Below are 21,735 nucleotides of genomic sequence, written 5' to 3'. Positions count from 1 at the left end.
GAGCCCTAAACACTACTCCCCACTGCTGCCCCATATTTATCTAGATTATATGTATACAATATCCAATATATAATTAATATTATTGGGCTGTAAAACGAGTGGCAAGACTGGTATTCCTGGCATGGGATAGACTTTGATAAGACTGGGTGGCACCAGGTGCTTGAGAGAAACTCTGTGGTTTCCATGCCACAAAGGGAAGGAGTACTGCAAACTCTCTCTGCACATCTCCTGCTGGTCTAGATCTGATTTTTCTTAAGTTGTTATTATTATACATTCAAACCAGAGGAGCTTTTCCAGATCAGCAGGGACACACGCACCCGGGGACACAAATGGAAATTGGGCTTCAAGGCATTCAAGACAGAAAACAGGAGACACTTCTTCACACAGAGAGTCGTCACAATCTGAACAAACTCCACAGCGATGTGGTTGAAGCTGAAAATTTTGGAATATTCAAAAATAGACTGGATAGGATCCTTGGATCACTTAGTTATTAATGGACACCAAATGAGAAACGATGGGTTAAATGGTCTCCTCTAATTTGTAAACTTTATGTTCTTATACGTAAAAGAACAAATTATATCTTCGTGCAAACAAGGAGGGGGAAGAGGAAAGAGAGAGGGACGAGTTAGTAAAAACCTTCAATTCATGATTTTTGTTTGATGTTGGAGTTGTTTTTTTGTATTATTTTGTTAGCTTTTAAATGTTTTTGATTACCGTTGAACATATTAAATAAGGTTTGCCGTTTTTGTTTTATATTGTATTGTAGTAGTCTTAGGTCAATATCAAATAGAGTATAAAATGCAGTCTTCACTGCGGCAAGACCGAGTTCTAAATATATATTAAAAAAAAACCTGCATTTTTTCGGAGTCCTGCGTGCGTCTGCGCTGCTCCACCAATAGGATCTGTGGGATTCTGCAGATCTGCGCAGAACTGCGGGAATCTGCGCTACATGAACGCTACCTTGACGAGTGGCGCATGTGCAGCAGTGCAGCTCGAATGACCGCTGATTTACTTCCTGTGGGGATGCAATTCCACTCTCTCCCCGAAAAAACAAAAGAACAAAAAATAAATAAACCGAAGTGCTAAAATGTTAAATAAAACGTTTATTTTCAAGGCAGGAGATATCTGTGTGTTAATAAAAAATGAAAGTGCATCGCAGTGCGCGCTGTGCTTTTAGTTTCACTTTCAAACCCGTCTTGCTGGCTCGCACTGCATACACGGCGAGCTGCTGACTGTTTCTACTCTGTGTGAAAGAAACTGCCTGGTACTGTTATTCATTTCTATAAAACGCATGGTTGAAAATGTGGTCCAGACTCGTCTGCTATATCTGATGCTATTGTTTTTTGTCAAATCGAAAGTAAAACATGATGAGGGGCAGCTGTAGTCAGTGTTAAGTCGTTGTGTACTGCCAGGTCTTCAGGAGAGCAAACGTATTAAACCATTGCGTAGGTTTAGTAAAAAGTCTGTTGCTTTATGTTGAGCCACCTCATTGTTTAGAGCTCAGCCTTCTTGGTTGATGCTGATTGGCTGCATCAGAGAAAGATGGCCACCTGTCAGATTGGGCCCGAGTATCAAAGCAGTAAAAAGGCTTTAAAAGTAACATTTTACATTTATGAGAGAACTGAAGGTCGATTTAGAGTCCAGCACCGTGAAGAGTCATGCAAATGACCACAGCTTTGTCATTCTGTTGCACTGGTTCCAGACCCCCCACAGCTGGTGCATATGGGATCAGTCAGAAGTGTGTTTCTGATTGTGTCTCAGGTTACAGCTGTGTTAGTTCAAACAGATTTTCAATGTAACACATTCAACCATTTTGTCTGTTAACAAGCACCCCCAACCAGCCTGACGCATCATGGTGTAAAAATAAGTTGATCCATTCTTGAAATATGAAACTATTTTTACAATGGGTTGCCTCACTCTGCTGCTTATTGAAAGTTCCTTAGGAAGGAACTGGAGGTTGGAATGTCCTGTATTGATTCCATTTTAATTAAATAATAAGTAGCACATTTATGTAGGCTAATATTTCGTTCTATTCTGTCAGAAATTGATTCTGTGCCCTCAATAGTTCCATGTGTTCTTTCCTGTGCTGGTCCATTGCCTTCATGATAATTTATTAGCCTGCAGAATGGCCTCCAGCTCCAGAAATAGGTCTGGTATTGGCAGCACTTGGTGGGCAGATGTTTTGCTGCTTCCTGAATCCAAGTGTTTCCTTTTGTTTCTTCTTTTGGGGTTCCAAGTGTTCAGCATAATACCGCTGCTTGTCTTTGTCACTGCAGTCCTTGTTTCTTGTTTATTTGCTTCTTCCTCATCATCGAAGCAGTCATTCTTCCTTAGACTTGCTGCTACATTTGGAAAATAGATTAAATTATTTTTGTATTAATGTAATCATGTTATATTTAACTTGAAGTGCAAATGTGTACATATGGCAATAAATGCACTCTATAATTTAACATAACAAAAGGACATATGCAAAATGGTGCATCTGCTTATGTACACATCTGTAGGGTGTCATTGGCTCCCTCCGCACCTCCAATGGCCACCTTGCTGAACAGCTGGGACACTCGTTCCTGCAGGGGGTCAACTGTTTGTTTGGGTAGACCTCCTGCCATTTATTTATTTTGTCTCCCATGCGTTACATTTATTTGTTTTTAGGTGCATGTGTGCCACCTTTTTAAATTTGTGTCCAAGTTCGCTTAGCAAAACCAATCCAATTAATTTTTAATGTGATTGCATCCCAAATGTTTCTGCGCTCACCTTTGGGGGCTGTGTTGCTCCCTGACAGGGTAAATATGATGGTGTCCCTTTCTTATAGATTAATGGTTGTTAAATATTTTTTATTATATATTTTAATGGTTCTATAGTTTTGCTGTGTATATTTAATTTTACATTTCATGTCTCCTTTTTTGTATCAACAGAGGGTGACATCCTGGTGAGTTTTGCTTTGGAGATGCAGCCCATACGGGGGTTCATACAAAGGCCCCTTGCGGTGGTAGTAGTATTCCTGCTAGCTGCCCTGACTACAGCTTCAGCTGGTGGGGAAAAGGACAAGAAGGGACATGATACGGACTCTCCAGTTGCTACTAATGGCCAGCCGTTCCCTTGGAATAAGATGAGACTCCCAGAGACCATCACACCGCTCCACTATGACCTCCTCATCCACCCCAACCTCACCTCCCTGGATTTCACTGGTACGGCCAAGATCCAGGTCGAGGTCCTTCAGCAGACTAGCGCCATCGTCCTGCACAGTAAGAACCTCCAATTGGCCAAGGCAGTCCTTCTGGAAGGGGACCAACGCAGCCTCCTGCAGATCCTAGAGTACCCCCCCTATGAACAAGTGGCTCTGGTGTCCAAGAGACCCCTGGCAGCAGGCAGGCTGTACATGGTGTTGGTGGAATTTGCTGCCAACCTGTCTGAGAGCTTCCACGGCTTTTATAACAGCGCCTACCGTAGCAGTGACGGAGAGGTCAGGTACTGTATACTGTACATTTCTTGATGTTGTTCTTCATTGATGTTTAAATATGGGCTTTATAAATGCACCATAAAAATCCAGTCTGGATGGTTCCTAGACATTTGTTCATTATGAAAATTGACCCCATTTATGAAGTGCTCATTTAAAACTAATTATTAAAATTAAATGCTTTACAAAGAACATGTCCATTTCTCGGTTGTTTCAGAGTCCTGGCTTCCACCCAGTTTGAGCCCACCTATGCCCGGGCAGCCTTCCCCTGCTTCGACGAGCCAGCGTTCAAAGCCAACTTCTCCATCACCATCAGGAGGGAAGCCAAGCACATCACCCTGTCCAACATGCCAAAGGTACAGAAAATAAACCCCACAGGTCCTACAAGTACATGCAGTGTTTAGTTTCCCTGTGAGCAAAGCACGGACCACACGATGGAAAGACCATATTCAAAAGCATTACAACGACCCTTTAGAGAAAGTTCTGGTTTTGAGAACACAGAACTATTATTAAATGCTCTACTGGAAGATGGATGCACATTTTGGAATAAGACATTAATGAGTGAAAGCTCAGAGAAAATACTCCATATGCTTACGAAATGTTTGTCCATATATAAAATGAGGGCGACGGTACTACTGAGACTACTAACCCTACTTTCATGTGATAGCAGCTGACAGTGGCTTACAGTGTGGTTGGCCCCGCAGGTGAAGACCGTGGAGCTGGGGGGCGGGCTGCTGGAAGACCACTTTGACATGAGTGTGAAGATGAGCACCTACCTGGTGGCTTTCATTGTGTCTGACTTCCTGTCTGTCAGCAAGAAGAGCCAGAATGGGGTGGAGGTAACTCATCACTTCCCTCTCTGCAGGCAACTGATCCATCATATTTGCCCTTCTGGGGGTTCCCCTCAGTTTTCTTCTGCTCCAAGTGAGAGAGACTGGTGGTATTCCCCTCAGCCCTGGAGCTGCATGCTTGTTATGCATCCTACAAAGTGTCTTTTAATTCTTGTGATTTACTGCAACTGTATCTGTAACCAATTCTAAAGTGTTCTAATACTGTGTTTCTTTTAAATGATGTAATGTGATTTATTCTGTGTTTGCATGGTGTTCCTGACAGATATCCGTGTATGCGATACCTGAAAAGATCGATCAGGCTGATTTTGCTCTGGATGCAGCAGTGCGACTCCTGGATTTCTATGAGGATTACTTTGACATCCCCTACCCTCTCCCGAAGCATGGTAGGTTCGCCTTGTTTGAGACAGTTTGTTGTAAAGCTGAATGTCTTTTGACTCCCATCCTTTGTTTTTTTAATGTGTGCATTTGAGAAGCTTGATACAGGCCTATTCCAATGAATCCATCTTTGCTGTAGTCTGAATCCTGCTTATTGCCTCAATAGAATGGACCAGGTTTTATGTTACTCTTTATAGTCGGGCAGTTACTTATTTCGATCCTGGTCTACGTTTCTCAGCATATCTGGAAATCTTACTATCATATCCGGCCTGAGCTGTAAATCTAAGGCATTGTCTGTGTTTTTGCATTGGCTCGACAGATCTAGCTGCACTCCCAGACTTCCAGGCGGGAGCGATGGAGAACTGGGGTCTGACCACCTACAGAGAGTCTGCCCTCCTCTTCGACCCCAAGAAATCCTCTGCCTCCAACAAGCTGGGCATCACCATGGTCATCGCTCATGAGCTGGCACACCAGGTACCAGGGCACTGCTCACACTGCCGGTGCTTACATACTGGTAAAGTCATGACAGCAGAGGTATTGACATGACTTATTTTACGGTGTGTCTGTGTGCTGACTGTCTCTCTGTGTCTCTCAGTGGTTTGGTAACCTGGTGACCATGCAGTGGTGGAACGACCTGTGGCTGAACGAGGGCTTTGCCAAGTTCATGGAGTTTGTGTCCGTTAACATCACTAACCCCGAACTGCAAGTGGTGAGTGAACTGAGCTGCCTTTCTTAAATGACTGACATGCACTGGTTATGTGTGAACTTGCTTGCCAAATGGCAGTGAAAACCATGCTTTTTTACTGGAAAAGCAGTGATGGCGACCACTTGACCTCTGCCGTGATTAACAGCAAGAGTGATCTGAAGAAGCATTAGTAGACTTTTGGCATTGCTTTAATTCAACTCCTCTCATCATCAATTATTGTTCTTTCAAGCATAAAAAATTGAAGGTTTTTACTACAGACAAACTTATATAAAACCTGTACTGCCTGCTAATGGCACCTCTCTCTCTCCCCAGGAAGACTACTTCCTAGGAAAGTGTTTTGAAGCCATGGAGGTGGACGCTCTCAGCTCCTCACACCCTGTGTCCACCCAAGTGGAGAATCCCGCCCAGATCCTGGAGATGTTTGATGATGTTTCCTACGACAAGGTAGATGATCATTGGCCAACAATACAATCCTCTATGTAATTTCATTTTTGGGAAAGGGGACCATTTCATATTCTGATTGGAGCTGTTTGTGCGATTGTGGCAGCATGGACTTATTTTTGCAGACTACATTTGTAGACATGCCCCATCTTTACTTCCTCTCAAAACAAGATGTACCAATGCTTGCTCTCACAGATGTCTGTTTAGAGACCCCAGGTTGTTTAATAACGTAGGAGAAATACCGAGGAATAAAACTCCTTGTGGGCAGTGGTAGGTTTTTTTTTTTTTGCCTGAATATTTGTCATTGCAGTGAAGGAGGTAGCCCTGTTCCTAACCTGTAAGAAACCAGTATGACATATGTCAAACATTTTCAAAGCCTTGTCATAAATATATTATCCCAATTTACCACATATTATGTGAAATGTAAAGCCAGGTTGCTAAGATACTCAACTGTAGATTTAACATACTTAAACGGCTTTGTTCTTTCCTAGGGGGCTTGTATTTTAAATATGCTGAGAGATTTTCTGACTCCGGAGGCCTTCAAAATCGGCATCATCCGCTACCTGCGACGCTACAGCTACCAGAACACCCGCAACACACACCTGTGGGACAGCCTGACCAACGTGAGTGAGACCGTTCCTTCTTAGCGTCCTAATCTGATCAACCTATGTTCCTAGATGGGGTTGATGTAATTAGTCATGTCAGCCAATCTGATCTTCTCAGCCTAACAGAAAGCCCGTGTTGCTCTTCCTCCTCAGATTTGCCAGTCTGATGGTCTCGATGAAGGCCGGTTGCAAGGTGATGGATTTTGTTCTGGAAGCAAAGCTCATTCCGGAGCTTCAGTGAGTTAATACAACCTATATGTCAGGTCCTGTATTCACAGACTAAATGGCATAATGTGTTATTATATTTAGAGTCATGCTGTGGTGAGAACAGGCCATGATATGTGCAGTAAAACCATACATGAATGTAGAAGAATAATCTTAAAAATTCCAATGTAAGTATACACTACCGGTCAAATGTTTTAGAACACCTCAGTTTTTTCCAGTTTTAATTAAAATTTACACAGTTTAATGTCTCAGTGTACTCTGAAATTAAAGCATAGAACAAATAAGCAATTGGAGATAAAAAATGAATCATGGAATCGTTTTGTTTAACATAATTTAACCCCTTGAGCTGACAAACAAACCTTGAAAGGACACCAGATCCGTGTGCTTCTCTTGAATCCCATGTGTACTCTTCATTGTTGTGTTGTTTGCCAAGTGTTTGATATCCCATGACAGCTGAGACTCTCAGCTTTCTAACGATGTGAAGCATTCTCTGATGTGGAAAAAATGTTTTTTCACCATAGCTGACTGTGCGTTTACCCCCCAGGCTCTGAATGACAGTGGGTGACACGGAAACTGTAAATCAGATGTGTTTGAGAATGAAACGCGCTGGTAGCCAAGATAATAAGCTTTCAAACGATGTGTGCATTGTAGGAATACAGTGTCACTTCTCTGCACAGGAGCTGCGTATAACACTGACAAATAATGCTTAAGAGGGTGTATTAACACAGTATATAACTGTACATTATTTTTCAGTTTTTGGTAACCTAAACTTTTTAACCTCTGGCAGTTTACTGCTTACCTTTGTACCATTTCAGGTTATTCACTGGACTGCTTAAATTTCAATAAAAACGGGAAAAATGGGGGTGTTCTAAAACTTGACCGGTAGTGTATATACTTTGAAATTTGATGCATCTCAACTGGTGATCTATGCAATTACCTTTCCAAAACTAATTTTTGAGTGTTGAAAGGTCAACTGTGTTGTGGAATGACTGCCACTGTGTCTGCAGGCTGGAGTCCTGACTGGACTTCCAGTAGAGTGTATTCCTTTCTCAAAAGTGGCCAAAGAGACATGCTCCCGTCCTCATGAGTGAACGTTTGTCAGGCAGTAGGTTCAGTGCTGCTGTTAGAAGCTCGTTCTCCTGACAAGGGAAATGCTTGTGTCTGCAGAAGTGGTTCATGAAGGATGAGCTGAACGTGAAGGAGATCATGGACACCTGGACTCTGCAGGAGGGCTTCCCACTGATCAGTGTGGCGGTAAGGGGGCGAGAGGTGCGCCTGCATCAGGAGAGGTATCTGAGAAGCGATGACCCCTCTCAGGACTCGGGGTAAGACCATGGTGGCGTTACAGACTTTACAAACCAGTTGAAGACTTTTGGCTCCTCATAATGGTTATTAACATTTTTGTCCTGCAATTTCATCAAACTGTTTCTTGACACAGGTCTGCATAAATGATCATGTAGTCTAAAGGGAGAGAACTTCTGGAATTACATCTTGTTAGTAGGGTGGTTTGGCTTGTGTTTCATACTGCTTTTCTACCTTATTGGGTCCTGTATCCACTGCCAGCTATGTCCAATCACACTATTCACGGATTTATCTATAGAATCCACGCCAGGCTGAGAGTTAATATCGTACACATCTTAAACAAGAAAGGAGTGCGGAGTATTTTGAAGTGAGCTGGACAGCTATAGCCTCCTGTCGTCTCCTGACTACTTTTAAAATGTGAACCATTGTAAAGATGAATGAGTTACTAAAAGGTGAATGATGTTTATGTATATATTTTTGGTCCTGACATTGGACACTAATATCTAAGTTTACATTTCTCTTCAGTTTCCTGTGGCAAGTCCCATTGACCTACATTACCAGTAACTCCAACACTGTTCATAGGTTCCTGTTAAACACCAAGACTGGTATGTATCTTATCAATCCCTGTAGACAATCTTGTCTGCCATTTGAATGATATTATATAAGAATCATATTGTTGAGTTTCACGTATTTGTTTCTCTGATTATATTGTATCCGTTGCCATCTTCTGAATAATAACAGCAGTCGGAGAGAATCAGTTCCTCATATATTATCCATGTGGAGAATGACCTAAAGCCCAGATCACAGACAAATCCTGGAATGGTCAAGTTTGTTGCCAAGATTTCTGTCTTTCAAGAGCCTTAAAAAACAAACTCATCATGCAGATGTGCTATACCTGCCTGAGGAGGTGGAGTGGATCAAGTTCAACGTGGACATGAGTGGGTATTACATTGTTCACTATGAAGGGGCTGGTTGGGACTCCCTGATCAACCTGCTGCAGAAGAACCACACCGCTTTAAGTAGCAACGACAGAGCCAGCCTCATCAACAACGCCTTCCAGCTGGTCAGGTGAGAGAGACACGCAGCCTGAACAAAAATGTTTTTGTTAAAATCCCCCAAGCCCTGTATTATTAGTAGATGTCATCGAGAATTTGAATCACAACGAGTTTTCAATGTATGTGTCTTAGAACATCATTTTAAAGATTAGCTTAAGAAAAACCTGGCTTCCTCTGCAGAAGCCCTTCATAAACACTTGAAAGTGCCCATTCTGTTGCTCCCCAGCATTGGAAAGTTGCCCTTGGACAAGGCCCTGGACCTGAGTCTGTACCTCCAGATGGAGACGGAGATCATGCCTGTGACCCAGGGCCTGGGCGAGCTGGTGTCACTCTACAAACTGATGGAGAAGAGAGATATGGAGGATGTTGAGAACCAGATGAAGGTGGGAGCCTTCTGTCTCTTCTCACACTTTAAAAGAAAGTGTCCATTCTTTGTTAGAAATATGTTTTCTCCTTTTAGAGTGGCAGAGCTGTATTCATGGCACAATACAAAAGCTATTGTTTGCCTGCCCCTGTTCAGCTGAGATGAGCTGGGCTGTGGGCAGTGTCAGTGAATGTGTTAATGTGGGTGTGCCGTGGGCTTGTGTTCTTTCAGGGCTACATAGTGAACCTGTTCAGGACCCTGATCGACCAGCAGGAGTGGAGTGACGAGGGCACCATGTCTCAGAGGATGCTGCGCAGCTACCTGCTGATGTTCGCCTGTGTCCGTGGCTACCAGCCCTGCGTGCAGAAGGCCCAGCAGCTGTTCCAAAGGTGGAAGGAGTCCGATGGGAACATGAGGTGAGGGATCTCTGGCATATTTTTTAGGCTCTGCTACCGTTTTTTCGAGCCCGACCAGTCTGCAGTTTGCATAGTGAGATCAGTGATAAGAGAGGAGCTCTCGTGCTTTCCTCCACCATACAGTGGCTCTCAAAAGTATTCACCCCCCTTGGACTTTTCCACATTTCATTATGTTACAAACATGAAATCAGAATGGATTTCATCAGGAGTTTTTGCCACTGATCAACACAGAAAATGTCCATGATGTCAAAGTGAAAAATATAATCTGCACATTGTCCTAAATTAATTACAAATACAAAACAGAAAATACTTGAATGCATAAGTAATCACCCCCTTCAATATTTGAAGGCAGTATTTGGTAGAGGCAACTTTGGCAGCAATTACAGCCATGAGTCTATGTGTATAAGTCTACCAGCCTTGCCCATTCTTATTTGGAAAATTGATCAAGCTCCATCAAGTTGAATGGGGACCTTTGGTGAACAGTAATTTATTTTTTTCTTCAACATATTCTAAATTGGACTGAGGTCCAGGCCGATGAAACTCATCCCAAGTCCCAGATCTCTTGCAAACTTCAGCAGGTTTTCTTCCAGGATTTCTTTGTACTTTGCTGCATCCATTTTGCGTAATGCTGCCACCACCATGCTTCACGGTAGGGATGGTGTTCTCAGGATGATGTGCGGTGTTAGGCTTGCACCAAACGTAGCACTTAGGCCGTGTGTCCACCAAAGCGTTTTCTGCAGCTGAAAATGCCAGGCGCTCTTCTGAAAGGGCCCACCTGGGAGCGCCAGAGCGCTTTGGAGGCGCAGCGCTGTTTCAGCTGAGACGCTTTAGTTGCTATGATACGGAATATCTGCGGAAGTCATGTGTTGAAGTACCTGATGTCACAGATAGTTTGTGTTGCTAACAAATACTGAATGTAAAAATGTTGGCACAAGGTAGAGTAATTGCTCTGGATGAAGGGAAGACTGAAGCATGCAGAGAGGATGGTCGGTGTGGTATTTGTCCCGCCCCTCCTCCACTGTGGTACACGGCTGGGTAAAAACTGACCGTGACGAGTTCTGCGTTTTATCCAAAGTTGAAACATTTTCAACTCTCAGCAACCAGAAAAAAATGCCAAGTGCTCAGCGTGCAATAGACACTCAGCGCCTCGTCACGCTGCTGGCTTTTTAAATATGCGGCGCTCCCAAACAATTGAAAAAATACGCTGGACTCAGGAAAAAAACACTTTGGTGGACACACAGCTTTAGCGTTGAGGCCACAAAGCTCTATTTTGGTCTCATCAGACCATAGAATCTTCCTACACTTGGTCTCAGTCTCCCACATGCCTTCTGGCAAACTCCAGCCGAGATTTGATGTGAATTTTTTTCTCTCCCATAAAGGCCACTTTTGTGAAGCACCAGGGCTATTGCTGCAATATGCACAGTGTCTCCCAGCTCAGCCGTGGAAGACTGTAACTCCTTTAGAGTTGCCATAGGCCTCTTGGTGGCCTCCCTAACTAGTGCCCTTCTCGCCCAGATACTCAGTTCTGGAGGACTGCCTGATCTAGGCAGATTCACAGTTGTGCCATATTCACTCCATTTCTTAATAATGGACTTTACTGTGCTCCGGGGGATATTCAATGCCTTGGAAATGTTCTTATATCCTACCCCTGATTGTTGCTTCTGAAGAACCTTATTCTGGATTTGCATTGAATATTCCTTTGTCTTCATGATGTAATTTTTGTTAAGTATTGTACTAATCAACCTTGGAACCTCCCAGAGACAGGTATATTTAAACGGAAATCATATGACACACCTTAATTGCACAGAATCACTTTCAGATGCCTTGGCATCTGTAACCCTGTACCGCCTTGTCACTCTGTATACTTTGATTTCTCTCTGCCCACAGTCTGCCCAGTGATGTCAGTATGGCCATCTACTCCATTGGAGCCCAGACACTGGAAGGGTGGGACTTCCTGTTTGAGAAGTATCGCCAGTCACTCATCACCTCTGTGAAGGGCCAGATCAAGTCAGCATTGACTATCAGCCCGCTCCCCCACAAACTGAAGTGGTGAGTCTGCCCTGAGCCCCACAGTCCACCACCTGCTCTACTGCACACCTGAACCCATGGAGTCTCTTGTCCAAGATCAGCTTCCCATAGGCTTTTCAGAATACATGCTTCGGAGTAGTGTTTAGGAGTCGGATAGGATGGAAGAACAATACAGTCCTCGCCTTAGGTTCATCTGTATGTGATTTGCTTATGGTTAGGAGTCTGTCTGTCTGACTGATGGGTGTGTGCTCTCTGCTGCCCAGGATCATGGAGCAGAGTCTTGAGGGGGACGTGCTGAAGACGCAGGACCTGCCCCTTGTGGTCATCTATGTCAGCAAGAACCCCAAGGGCTACAAACATGCTTGGGATTTCCTCCGTGCCAACTGGCACAGCCTGGTGAAGAAGTCAGTTCAGTTCCCCTCTCTCTCACCAATGGTTTAATCACTCTATAAGATTTGCTTTTGATGATATATTAAAGCTTATATCCTTTCTGTATGTTACAGATTTTTTTTTTTGCACAATTTTGCCTGTTTTACACTACTAGACTTGTAAAAATGCATTGTCTAGTTAAGGTTTGCTGTAATTGTATTTTACCATATAGTTTTCAGTTGGTGTCTTCCAGAGATGTTTAAGATGTTTACATGAAAATACGAATACACATTTTCCATCAGCTAGCTAGCTAACATTAGAGAATATTAGGGATATTCTATTCTAATATTCTATTAGGGATACTTCCTCCTTAAAACAAGCCACCATGTATCTGAACTAGCTAGCACGTTTCCAGCAGTAGCACATGCAGATTAATTGAGAGAAACGCTTGTATTCAATTTTTCTTCCTTTCCAGGTTTGAGCTGGGTTCCAGTTCCATCGCAAACATGGTGATTGGAGTGACGAACCAGTACTCCACCAGGGAGATGCTGCTGGAGGTACGTTTCCCTCTCACACATCTCCAGATCACCGTGCTTTAACCATGTGGCCCATATGCAAATTTCTTTAGCTATATTAAATTGGTTTCATTTTTATGTACACCTCAAATTGTAGGTACAAGCTTTTGATGCATGCTTTTAGAGGAACAGGGGGGGAAAATCTTGTATTAGAAAGCTTCAATTTGAAAGTTTTCAACACCTATATAAATACAACACCAACTTAAAAACACACCTCATTCTGCATGAGCTCGATGGACATTGGCTTCAGGCAGTTACTCATTAAAGAGCAATGGGTGATGGTACACTAGCTCACAGAGGTCCGAGCGCAGCCCTCACTGCCAGGCTGTCTCTGCAGGTGAAGGCGTTCTTTGAGTCCCTGAAGGAGAACGGCGCCCAGCTGCGCTGCGTCCAGCAGGCGGTAGAGAGCATTGAGGAGAATATTCGCTGGATGGACAAGAACGTCCCCCTGCTGAAGGCCTGGCTGGAGAGGCAGGGCAGGACAGTCACAGGGGCCTGAGAGGAGACGCTACACCAGCCCAGCTCAATGCAACCTTGTCATGTTTTCTGAAGATCCCAGGCTGGTGAGATTTTTTTGGGGGGAGTGATTATGCTGCCTGTGTTTCCATTGGTTTAACCCTTTCATTCATAACCACATCCAGGGACATTGTACATATGTTTGGACTTAGACAATTTAATTATATCTTATAGAATGGTTTTCCCACATGTATTTTTTTTTTTTAATTAGTCTGTATTCTCAAAGTCACGAATGAAAGGGTTAATCTGTTTAAAAAAAAAAAAAATCTAAGGTGTACATATTTTTGAAAATCACTGACACACAGCTGAGCTTTTCAGAATACACCTTCTAACACAATTACTTTATTCTGCCTATTGTTAATTTGATTTTTGTTTCCTGTATATTTTCAAGAACACTCCTCCTAAAGGAACTTAATCTAGTTTTTTTTTTCTTGCTGGTATCACCATTCAGAATTACCTTGTCCAGGTGGAATTTCATAAAGTCAGAACCTCAAGCTTTCTGCTTGATCCTATACCAATGACTGCTTATATTTCATGCTTTAATCACCACTTTTATTTGAAAGCCCTTCTCCTTTTCTCAGGTTTAAATTTACTTGAACTTAATTTGCACTTGTGTAATTTTTTTCCCCATATTGAGACATTCTTTTCTAACAAATAGATGATTCATAGTTGGTCTATGTATTTCATCCCTAAAGGATAACTTGCATTGATCTGTCCAAAACCGTTTTATGACATGGATGGAGCAACTAATCTGTTGTGGCATTTATTTTTGAACTCCTCTGCAGTGCACTATCCCTTTTTGCAGAATTGTACTTTAACACAGGGATGATGAGACAGCACAGCAAAATGTGGAAAATTGTCAGTTTATTCTCAGATTATTTCAGCCTTAAAGGTTGCATTGGACATCTTGAGTTTTGACTTATTATATGGAAAAAAATGTGGTCACTAAAATAAAATGTGATTTTATTTAATATATAAAGAGGGTACAGTTATCGATATGAATGAGAGACATCAATAATAAACACCCTGCCCATGCAGTGCTTTGTTGTCTGCTGTCCATTGATTTCACAGCTTCAGTCACGTGTGTTACTGTAACAGGGTGATCGGAGGTACAATCCCATTTCCTTGGATTCTGCCATAAGAGTTCTTGGGGAAAAATGTCATAACATTTCCCTCGGTTTAAATAATTTCTCCAGTATAAGTATAAACACAAGGGGCTAAAAGTCAAACATTAAATGAGAACGATAGCTCCCACACTGAAATTGTTTCTCAAATTCAAACAGACTTGAGATTAAACAAAATGTTTATTCACGGCCATAGCTCTGTTTTCACTTAGGGTTCATCATCAGAGTTCTGGTATCACGCCTGTTCTTACGGATAATAATCCCATCAGTCGCCTTTTCAGCATCAGTGTGTCCTGCCAACCAGAGCCCCCCCTCACCTTCAGCCACAGTTTAAAACTACAGAAATGCCCTGCAGCACTAAAAACACCTGTCAATTGACTTGGACAGTTTCAAAAGACACAAACCGATTCTGAAAATCAAAATACCATTCAAGGATTCTGAAAAGATCGTGTGGCTTCAGTTATTCCTTTACAATATTGCTTTCTGCCAGCTGTAATGTGATATGGCTGTATGACCATGAGTCTCTCAGGCTGCAGTCTTGTGGCACGCACTGCTGGATCTGGCATCAGGGTCCATGGCACGGCCCGAGTCTGGGATCCTGGGCCTCCGTGTGCATCCGTCTCCTGCAGTTCTCCCTCCGGGCTCAGGGGGCACTCTGGCTGTGAATGCAGCTGGGGCAGCAGTGCAGAGAGTCGTGGATGAAGAGGTCACACTCCACACAGAACACACTGCAGCACGTGGGGCAGCTGAACACCTGCAGGACACGAACAGGGCTTCACACGGGAACAGACGACTGCCACAGGGGGCGCTCTGGGTGCATTCATCATAAAACTGGTATACAGAGAAGTCTTCATCAGTAATGATAAATACTTCAATAACAGAATATGAAATTAACCTGGCCTCTGCAGTTTTTAGACCTAATTTTAACACAGTTACACCCACAGTTTAGGAGACTACATTCATACAAAGTGTGGCAGAAAGCTGTAAAGTAATTTTAGGATTTGTGTAGAAGAAGGCCTACCTCCTCTCTTTACTCCTAATTGTGGTGGTGTGATAGAGGCTTAAAAAGTAGGTTCAGCAATGAAAAACTGAATTAGTAAAAAAAAAGTGGAATTAAAATGTAAATAGCATAGAAACAGAAACGTACCTTTTGGTCTTTAAGTTGACCCTGGCACGCATGACAGAACCTATACAATGTAAAATAAAATATATAAAAATACTGACAACACTTTTTTCCCCCTAAAGTGTCCACCCTTCACCCATACACTTCCTGATGAACTGCATACAAACAAGCCAAACGACAATCTCCTGTACCTTTCCCCTTTGTAGTCTGTTAAAGGCACTTCTGGGAAGGGATCTAGAGGGAACAGGTGATGAAAGGACCTGGCCAGGTGTGGTGCAGACACCAGCGTCAGGCCTGCAGAGAGAAAACACAAAGCACGATGACCATCCCAGTGAATACAGTGAATGCGTCACCATTGAAGCAGGTTTTGTATTGTGCTCATAAACCCCATACGCACTCCTATAAAAGCCGTGTTTGCCTGGGAGGAGAACTCACCACAGACTTTGCACTCCACTGGCAGCTCTGTGTACTTGGACCGGCACTGAGGGCAGAAGTAGCCGCCCAAGGTCAGGCTCGGCCCACTGCTGCTGTCCAGGTGCCTGCAGGGACACACAGAGTCAAGGAGGAGTAGAGCGTAACCCAAGGCTCTCCACGCCCTGCTGGGCCTGAAGGGAGCAGCTCATATACTGGCATGTCTATGTGCTTGCATTTCCCCACATATATTCTATCTGTAATATTCACTCTGCGTTTTCCATTTTGGTTTAGACTGAGATGAACTTGCTAGTGCAGTAAGAATAAAAACGTTTGGCTAGAAAAAGTGCAAAATTTAGAATATTCTGACAAAAGCAAAAGCTGGTTTCTTTCTGATACACAGTAGGGGGATATTTACCAGCTGATGTGGTCTCTAGACTTTAGAACTAACTTAACTTATCTCTGAAACAGGAAAGACACACTGATGAGAATTAGTTTTAAAGGACAATGTGTCAGATTCCTTTAATAAGATCCTCTTGGCAGCATTCCATTAATTGGGGTGAATAGGAAAGTGATTCTGTTTGGCACCCTACCACATCATTAAATGTAATGTGAAAAAGCAGACCTAAAACACGACTGGGTGAAACAGCCAGTCAGGGAGCTGAAGCAGAATCGGTGATGCTTACGACATGCTGAACGATGGTTTCGAGTCTTGGTCTGTCAGGGAAGCAATCGTGTGCTGAGGAAATCCTGGTTATAAAGCAGAAACACGGACAACTATTACCAGTGAAATAACATTGAATTGTGTACCAGTAACACTTTCCAGACCCTTGTTGACACTGACATGTATGTGGGGCTTCAAATGTCACACTCACCCATGCGAATGAGGGAGCACTCGGAGGAGGAGCTGGCGGGGGGGGGCTTCACATGGTACGTCAGCAGCTCTCTGAAGTGGCTCTCATCCAGGATCACGTGATACGTCCCTGTAGAGTAAAATACGGTTAACCAGGAGAGCCCAAACTCCCACCCACAAACCGTCAATCTCACAGTGTCAACCCTTCACTAGCACCTAACACACACACACATTAAAACTGACACTGAACCAAAAACAATTATTGATTATTTTTTAAACTTACTACTATTATAGGGTCATAATGACTCATAAACCATCTATAGAACCACACTGCATATCCATACAGAGAAATCAAAAAAGTAGTCGAAGCGATTCTTACCGCCGGTCTCCCGTGTGAGGACAGTGCAGACCCGCACCTCCGCCGACAAGCCAATCACAGACACACGGATCTTCAGTGTCTTCAGAGTCTGGGCAAGAGAGGCCACATAGCAGAACATGAAACCCAGCATCGTCACGAGGTCATTCCCAACTATTCACTTCTGTGATCAATACAAGTCACTGAAACCATCTTTTAGATTTGTATCTATGATGGGCCTTCAAGTGTCAATACCGGGGATTTTCCATTTTGTTTTGTATACGTGTTAAACTTATTTCTTTTTTACTTCTTGCATCTTTATTGAAGTTCACCATCTAGAAGAATACACTGCAACTTCATATTTGTGCTCTCAATCTATGTACTCCTGTATTTCCTTACAAATGCCACACTACATATAACCCCTCGCTCGACTCACCTTTATTAATTCATAGATATTGGACGGATCGCAGGTGGTCAGACTGCTGAAGATGACTAGCACCTCTCTGCTGGCATGGCCTGGCATGTGCCTGATTGCAGAGACAAACAGTAACTTATGGGCCCCCGCTGGACCCTCAGACACTCAGACAGATTGAACTAATTTGCACTTCCGAACAGTACTGTAGCAACACATCCTATTCTTGTACTGTGGAGCAGAAAAGAGTACAAGTTCTGACATCAGGGAATAACAAGTTTACAATAACATAAAAGACTGGTACTGATACTGTTAGAGAATGGCAATAGTCCATAAACTTTTTTTTTTTTTAATAAGCTCAACTAAACAATTCACAACTCTTAAGTACTTCAGTGCTTAAAATGTAGTAGCTTTACTCCACTGGTGGCAGCAGTCAGGAGAAATGTGCAGTACAAACACACACTGCACTGTGACTTACTTCAGTGTCTCCATTGCCATACTGAGGGAGTTATACAGGGAGGGTTCCCCACCACAGACTGTGTCCACTGCCTTCTTCAGGGCAGCTATGTGCTTCTTTGGGTTCCCTGCAACAAAACAACAACCAAAGAACAAAATGACCATCTTTAACACTGTTACTGTTATTTTTGACTGCCACGGTACTCTCTGAACATCCTGGAAGGTTTGGTATGGCATTTCACTGACTGGAGACTCCATGTTCACTAACCTGCCAGGTCTGTGAGTTTCTCTGCCCTCTTGTTCTTACTGGTGATGATCCCTATCTGGGAAAAGTAAAACAGACCAACAGAATTTCATACAGGAAATGGGGATGCATCATTATTGTCCATTTAATCTTCACAGCTTGTAAAATATCTGTTTGTTTTCCATGGAAATGAGACTGGAGAAAGATCTGGACTGGGTGCCTGAGTTAAGGCAGGCTAGTGGCACACCTTCGGCACAAAGCCTCGTCCACACCAGTTTCTCTGGGCATCACTTTACACACACATAACTCTGAAACCATCAGCACAGTTCACAGGCGTAACGGTTTGCAATGTATTTGGCTTCCAGACAGTCCTCAAAACACCAGTAATCCTATCAATCCATTCAGCCAGAGATCTAACAAGCACTTTTCTGCTCAAGTCAATGTAACAGACAATCATAGATCATCCCATTCAATACCAGTTTCTATTGTGAGAATGCATCACAAACAATGTTCCACCATTGCCTCCAAATTGAATTTCTTACCTGACTGATTGGGTTCTGGTCAAAGTATTCGTCTACAAAATACTCCATGAGCTACAGGGTTGAAAAGAAGAGGAATCAGCAACATTTGAGATTTCTCTTAGACATGTTCTTCCTCATCTTGCATAGTTCAGAAAAAGATAGTGACATATCTTTATATAATGCAAGGGCTTTCCTGTGTCCTTCAGTATAAAGCCTACATGCTTACAAATGCCATCCTCTTATACAAAGAAGAAGAAATCCCAGCAGGTGTCAGAGCAAGCTTTGGTCTGCTGTCTAGTTGGATGGCAGTTTGACACAAAGACCTGGAGTATAATGCCTTTGTGAATGTCTACCTGTGCCCGCTTGCCAGCAAAGTCAGATGTTCAACTTAAATTGTGCTGCACTGCCTGTACTTAAGCAGCTTCACCAACATCAAAAATAAATGTGGCTTCTTAAAAAATATTTTCAAAAGCAATCTTATTTACTGATGTGAAATCATTAGGACCATTCCTCACCTTTAAGGTAGATGTAAGTCGATTAGGCTTCAAATCCTGGTCATCCATTGTCCTCGAAGTGTCGATAATCACAAACATGTGACGCATCTGTATTCCGGGACGAGAAATAAAGCACACAGAACCAATCAGAAATTGAACGAGGTATTCCCATGATTCGGATCATGAATTCCATGCCAACAGAAGCCCTAATATGCTTTTCAGTTTAACAGAAACAAGGAAAACAATTCTAGTTATGCCAGTTATGCCAGAGTATTTTTTGGACCTATTTAAATTGCTCCTTTAAAATTATATTTTCAGACATGAACAATACATCTAAAAAAAGTACAGAACCATTGACACAGACAGAGACTCACTCACCATCCCAAGCCTGACCTGCCCATGCCTGTCGAAGACTCTGTGGAAAGCAACATCGCACTGTGACATCAAAGCCAAAACATGTGATTTACAGACATAGTTAGTTTTCCGAAATGTCTTTGGTGAACATGCAGATTGCATTCAAGAAAAATAAATATAAATACACCCTGAACAGTCAACACTCTGTTCTATTTATTCGCATGTGCAATTTTTAACCTGTGTAGAGAGGCATCTTCCTGACGATTGTTCAGTTTTAAAAAGACAAACTGTTACAGAGATCATGCAACACAACTCTTTAACACCTACATGCTCTATCGTTGGCATTTTGTTTTGCTCTATTGCACTTATTACCTTTTCCTTTTCGCATTAAAGATGATATCTTCCACGGTTGCCTTGAGCGATCCAGACTCGTCTTCTTTGAGGACCTCCCTGAGGATGACATAGAAAAAACATGTCTTTGCACAAGAATAGGCTGTCATAATACAGTAGATTACATATCTCAACTGTAATCCACAGTCATTTTTTCTGACAGTTATTATTCCGAGTATAAACTATTTACAGTACAGGAATCCTCCCAAATCTGGTCCTGGATTTAGTTCCAACTGAGATCTCACTTCCTTAAATGAACTAATAATTGGTCATTCATAATTTTAAACCACTGGAGATGTCAAGTTAAATATTGAAGTATATAAAGGATGACAGGCTCACCATGTCCGCTCATAGCCCCCTTCCCAACGTTTGGCTCTTTCTGGTTCCTCGTCCATTGTGTTTATCCAACCGATATCCTAATTATAAACGAACTGAGGACAAGAACAACAAGGAAAATGTGTTAGTCGTAAATACACGTTATTTAAAACGTCACTATGAACTGTGTAACGCTCAACGTCAGCAACAGATTAACCGACATATATCGTATTATCATTAAAAGAAACAAAAGAGGGGAATAAATCTACTGTTGGCATGTAATATAGCCAAAATATAAATGGCTTTGCTGTTTTTTCGCTCATTAGAAAATATAGTCCATCTTCTCTTCTCCCTGAGAGGTAATACTCAGGGTATGATGTCAATCCTTTTTGTTTAGCTAGGTAGCGAACTCAAGTGTAATGTGCGCTATTTATATAAAATACAGCTGTATTAATCATTCTTAGACAGTGCATGAACCACTTTAGAAAATAATCAAAACTCCTTTATTAACCGCCTTGACAATAAAGAAAACATGAGATAAAAGGCTACTTACACCACACACACTGCCAGAGCCGGAAGTGAGCAGTGCTCCCCGACACGCGTCCCCGGAAACAGCGGCGACAGCACGGGTTCCGCCTTTTCCGCAGCGCTGCTGGAAACACGCGTGTCCAGTTAACTGCCGCTACAACATCAACAGCCTGGCAGTTATTTTGGAGTGTAAATAAATGATCACTGCACTTTAAATTAATGAAAATAGCTTGCATGTGATGAAATATAGCATCACAATCATGGCTGGATTAACAAATAGGCCACTATAGGCCGCTAACTCGATTATTCTAAATGACACTTATAATAGGGGATGTGCCAACTGACTGGAAGACAGCAAATGTCATACCAATCCACAAGAAAGGGGACAAAACTGAGCCAGGAAATTACAGACCAATCAGTCTCACCTGCATCACCTGTAAAATGTTGGAAAAAATTATTAGACAGAAAATAGAGGAGCATCTTAATGAAAACCATATTCTTGGAGATAGTCAACATGGGTTTAGATGAGGCAGATCATGTCTTACTAATTTATTAAAAAAAATTGAACATGCAACTGCATCTGTAGATCAGGTGAAAGCATATGATATGATATACTTAGATTTCCAAAAAGCTTTTGATAAGGTTCCACACCAAAGACTGATCCTCAAATTGGAAGCTGTAGGCATTCAGGGTAATGTAAGTAGATGGATTATGAACTGGTTGATGTAAGGAAACAGAGGGTGTCGATTAGAGGAGTTGCTTCTAACTGGAGTGAGGTTGTTAGTGGAGTTCCACAGGGATCAGTACTAGGGCCTTTGCTTTTTCTAATCTATATTAATGATCTGGACTCTGGGATAGTTAGCAAACTCG

The 21,735-nt window shown here is 42.5% G+C and overlaps 2 protein-coding genes across 3 annotated transcripts; one reads left to right on the top strand and one right to left on the bottom strand.

Annotated features, from left to right (window-relative positions):
* Positions 1-200: 200 nt before the first annotated feature.
* erap1b (endoplasmic reticulum aminopeptidase 1b) lies at positions 201-14,325 on the top strand. 2 transcript variants are annotated; one of them, XM_066710665.1, is made up of 19 exons: positions 201-624; positions 2,916-3,468; positions 3,675-3,813; positions 4,162-4,296; positions 4,571-4,691; positions 5,003-5,157; positions 5,279-5,392; positions 5,702-5,833; positions 6,322-6,453; positions 6,589-6,672; positions 7,828-7,985; positions 8,488-8,567; positions 8,847-9,030; positions 9,244-9,400; positions 9,613-9,797; positions 11,685-11,846; positions 12,089-12,229; positions 12,670-12,751; positions 13,107-14,325. In XM_066710665.1, the coding sequence occupies exons 2-19, from the start codon at positions 2,948-2,950 to the stop codon at positions 13,266-13,268; spliced, it is 2,844 nt and encodes a 947-aa protein (XP_066566762.1). In that variant the 5' UTR covers positions 201-624; positions 2,916-2,947; the 3' UTR covers positions 13,269-14,325. The 2 variants fall into 2 exon arrangements, with proteins under 2 accessions (XP_066566762.1, XP_066566761.1); XM_066710664.1 differs by lacking the exon at positions 201-624 and adding an exon at positions 1,015-1,264.
* Positions 14,232-20,995, bottom strand: gtf2h2 (general transcription factor IIH, polypeptide 2). Its single transcript, XM_066710666.1, has 16 exons — positions 20,891-20,995; positions 20,362-20,453; positions 20,005-20,082; positions 19,657-19,693; positions 19,300-19,386; positions 18,806-18,856; positions 18,288-18,342; positions 18,042-18,147; positions 17,588-17,678; positions 17,176-17,263; positions 16,819-16,926; positions 16,630-16,693; positions 15,968-16,071; positions 15,724-15,826; positions 15,557-15,596; positions 14,232-15,163 (listed from the first exon to the last, which is right to left on the bottom strand). The coding sequence occupies exons 2-16, from the start codon at positions 20,415-20,417 to the stop codon at positions 15,053-15,055; spliced, it is 1,179 nt and encodes a 392-aa protein (XP_066566763.1). The 5' UTR covers positions 20,418-20,453; positions 20,891-20,995; the 3' UTR covers positions 14,232-15,052.
* Between the last annotated feature and the right edge of the window lie 740 nt (positions 20,996-21,735).

This window comes from Amia ocellicauda, chromosome 8 (genome assembly GCF_036373705.1).
Source record: "Amia ocellicauda isolate fAmiCal2 chromosome 8, fAmiCal2.hap1, whole genome shotgun sequence".
Taxonomy (NCBI): Eukaryota; Metazoa; Chordata; class Actinopteri; order Amiiformes; family Amiidae; genus Amia; species Amia ocellicauda.
The sequence above is the reverse complement of the archived record's forward strand: the minus strand, read 5'-3'. Positions and strand labels throughout refer to the sequence as shown.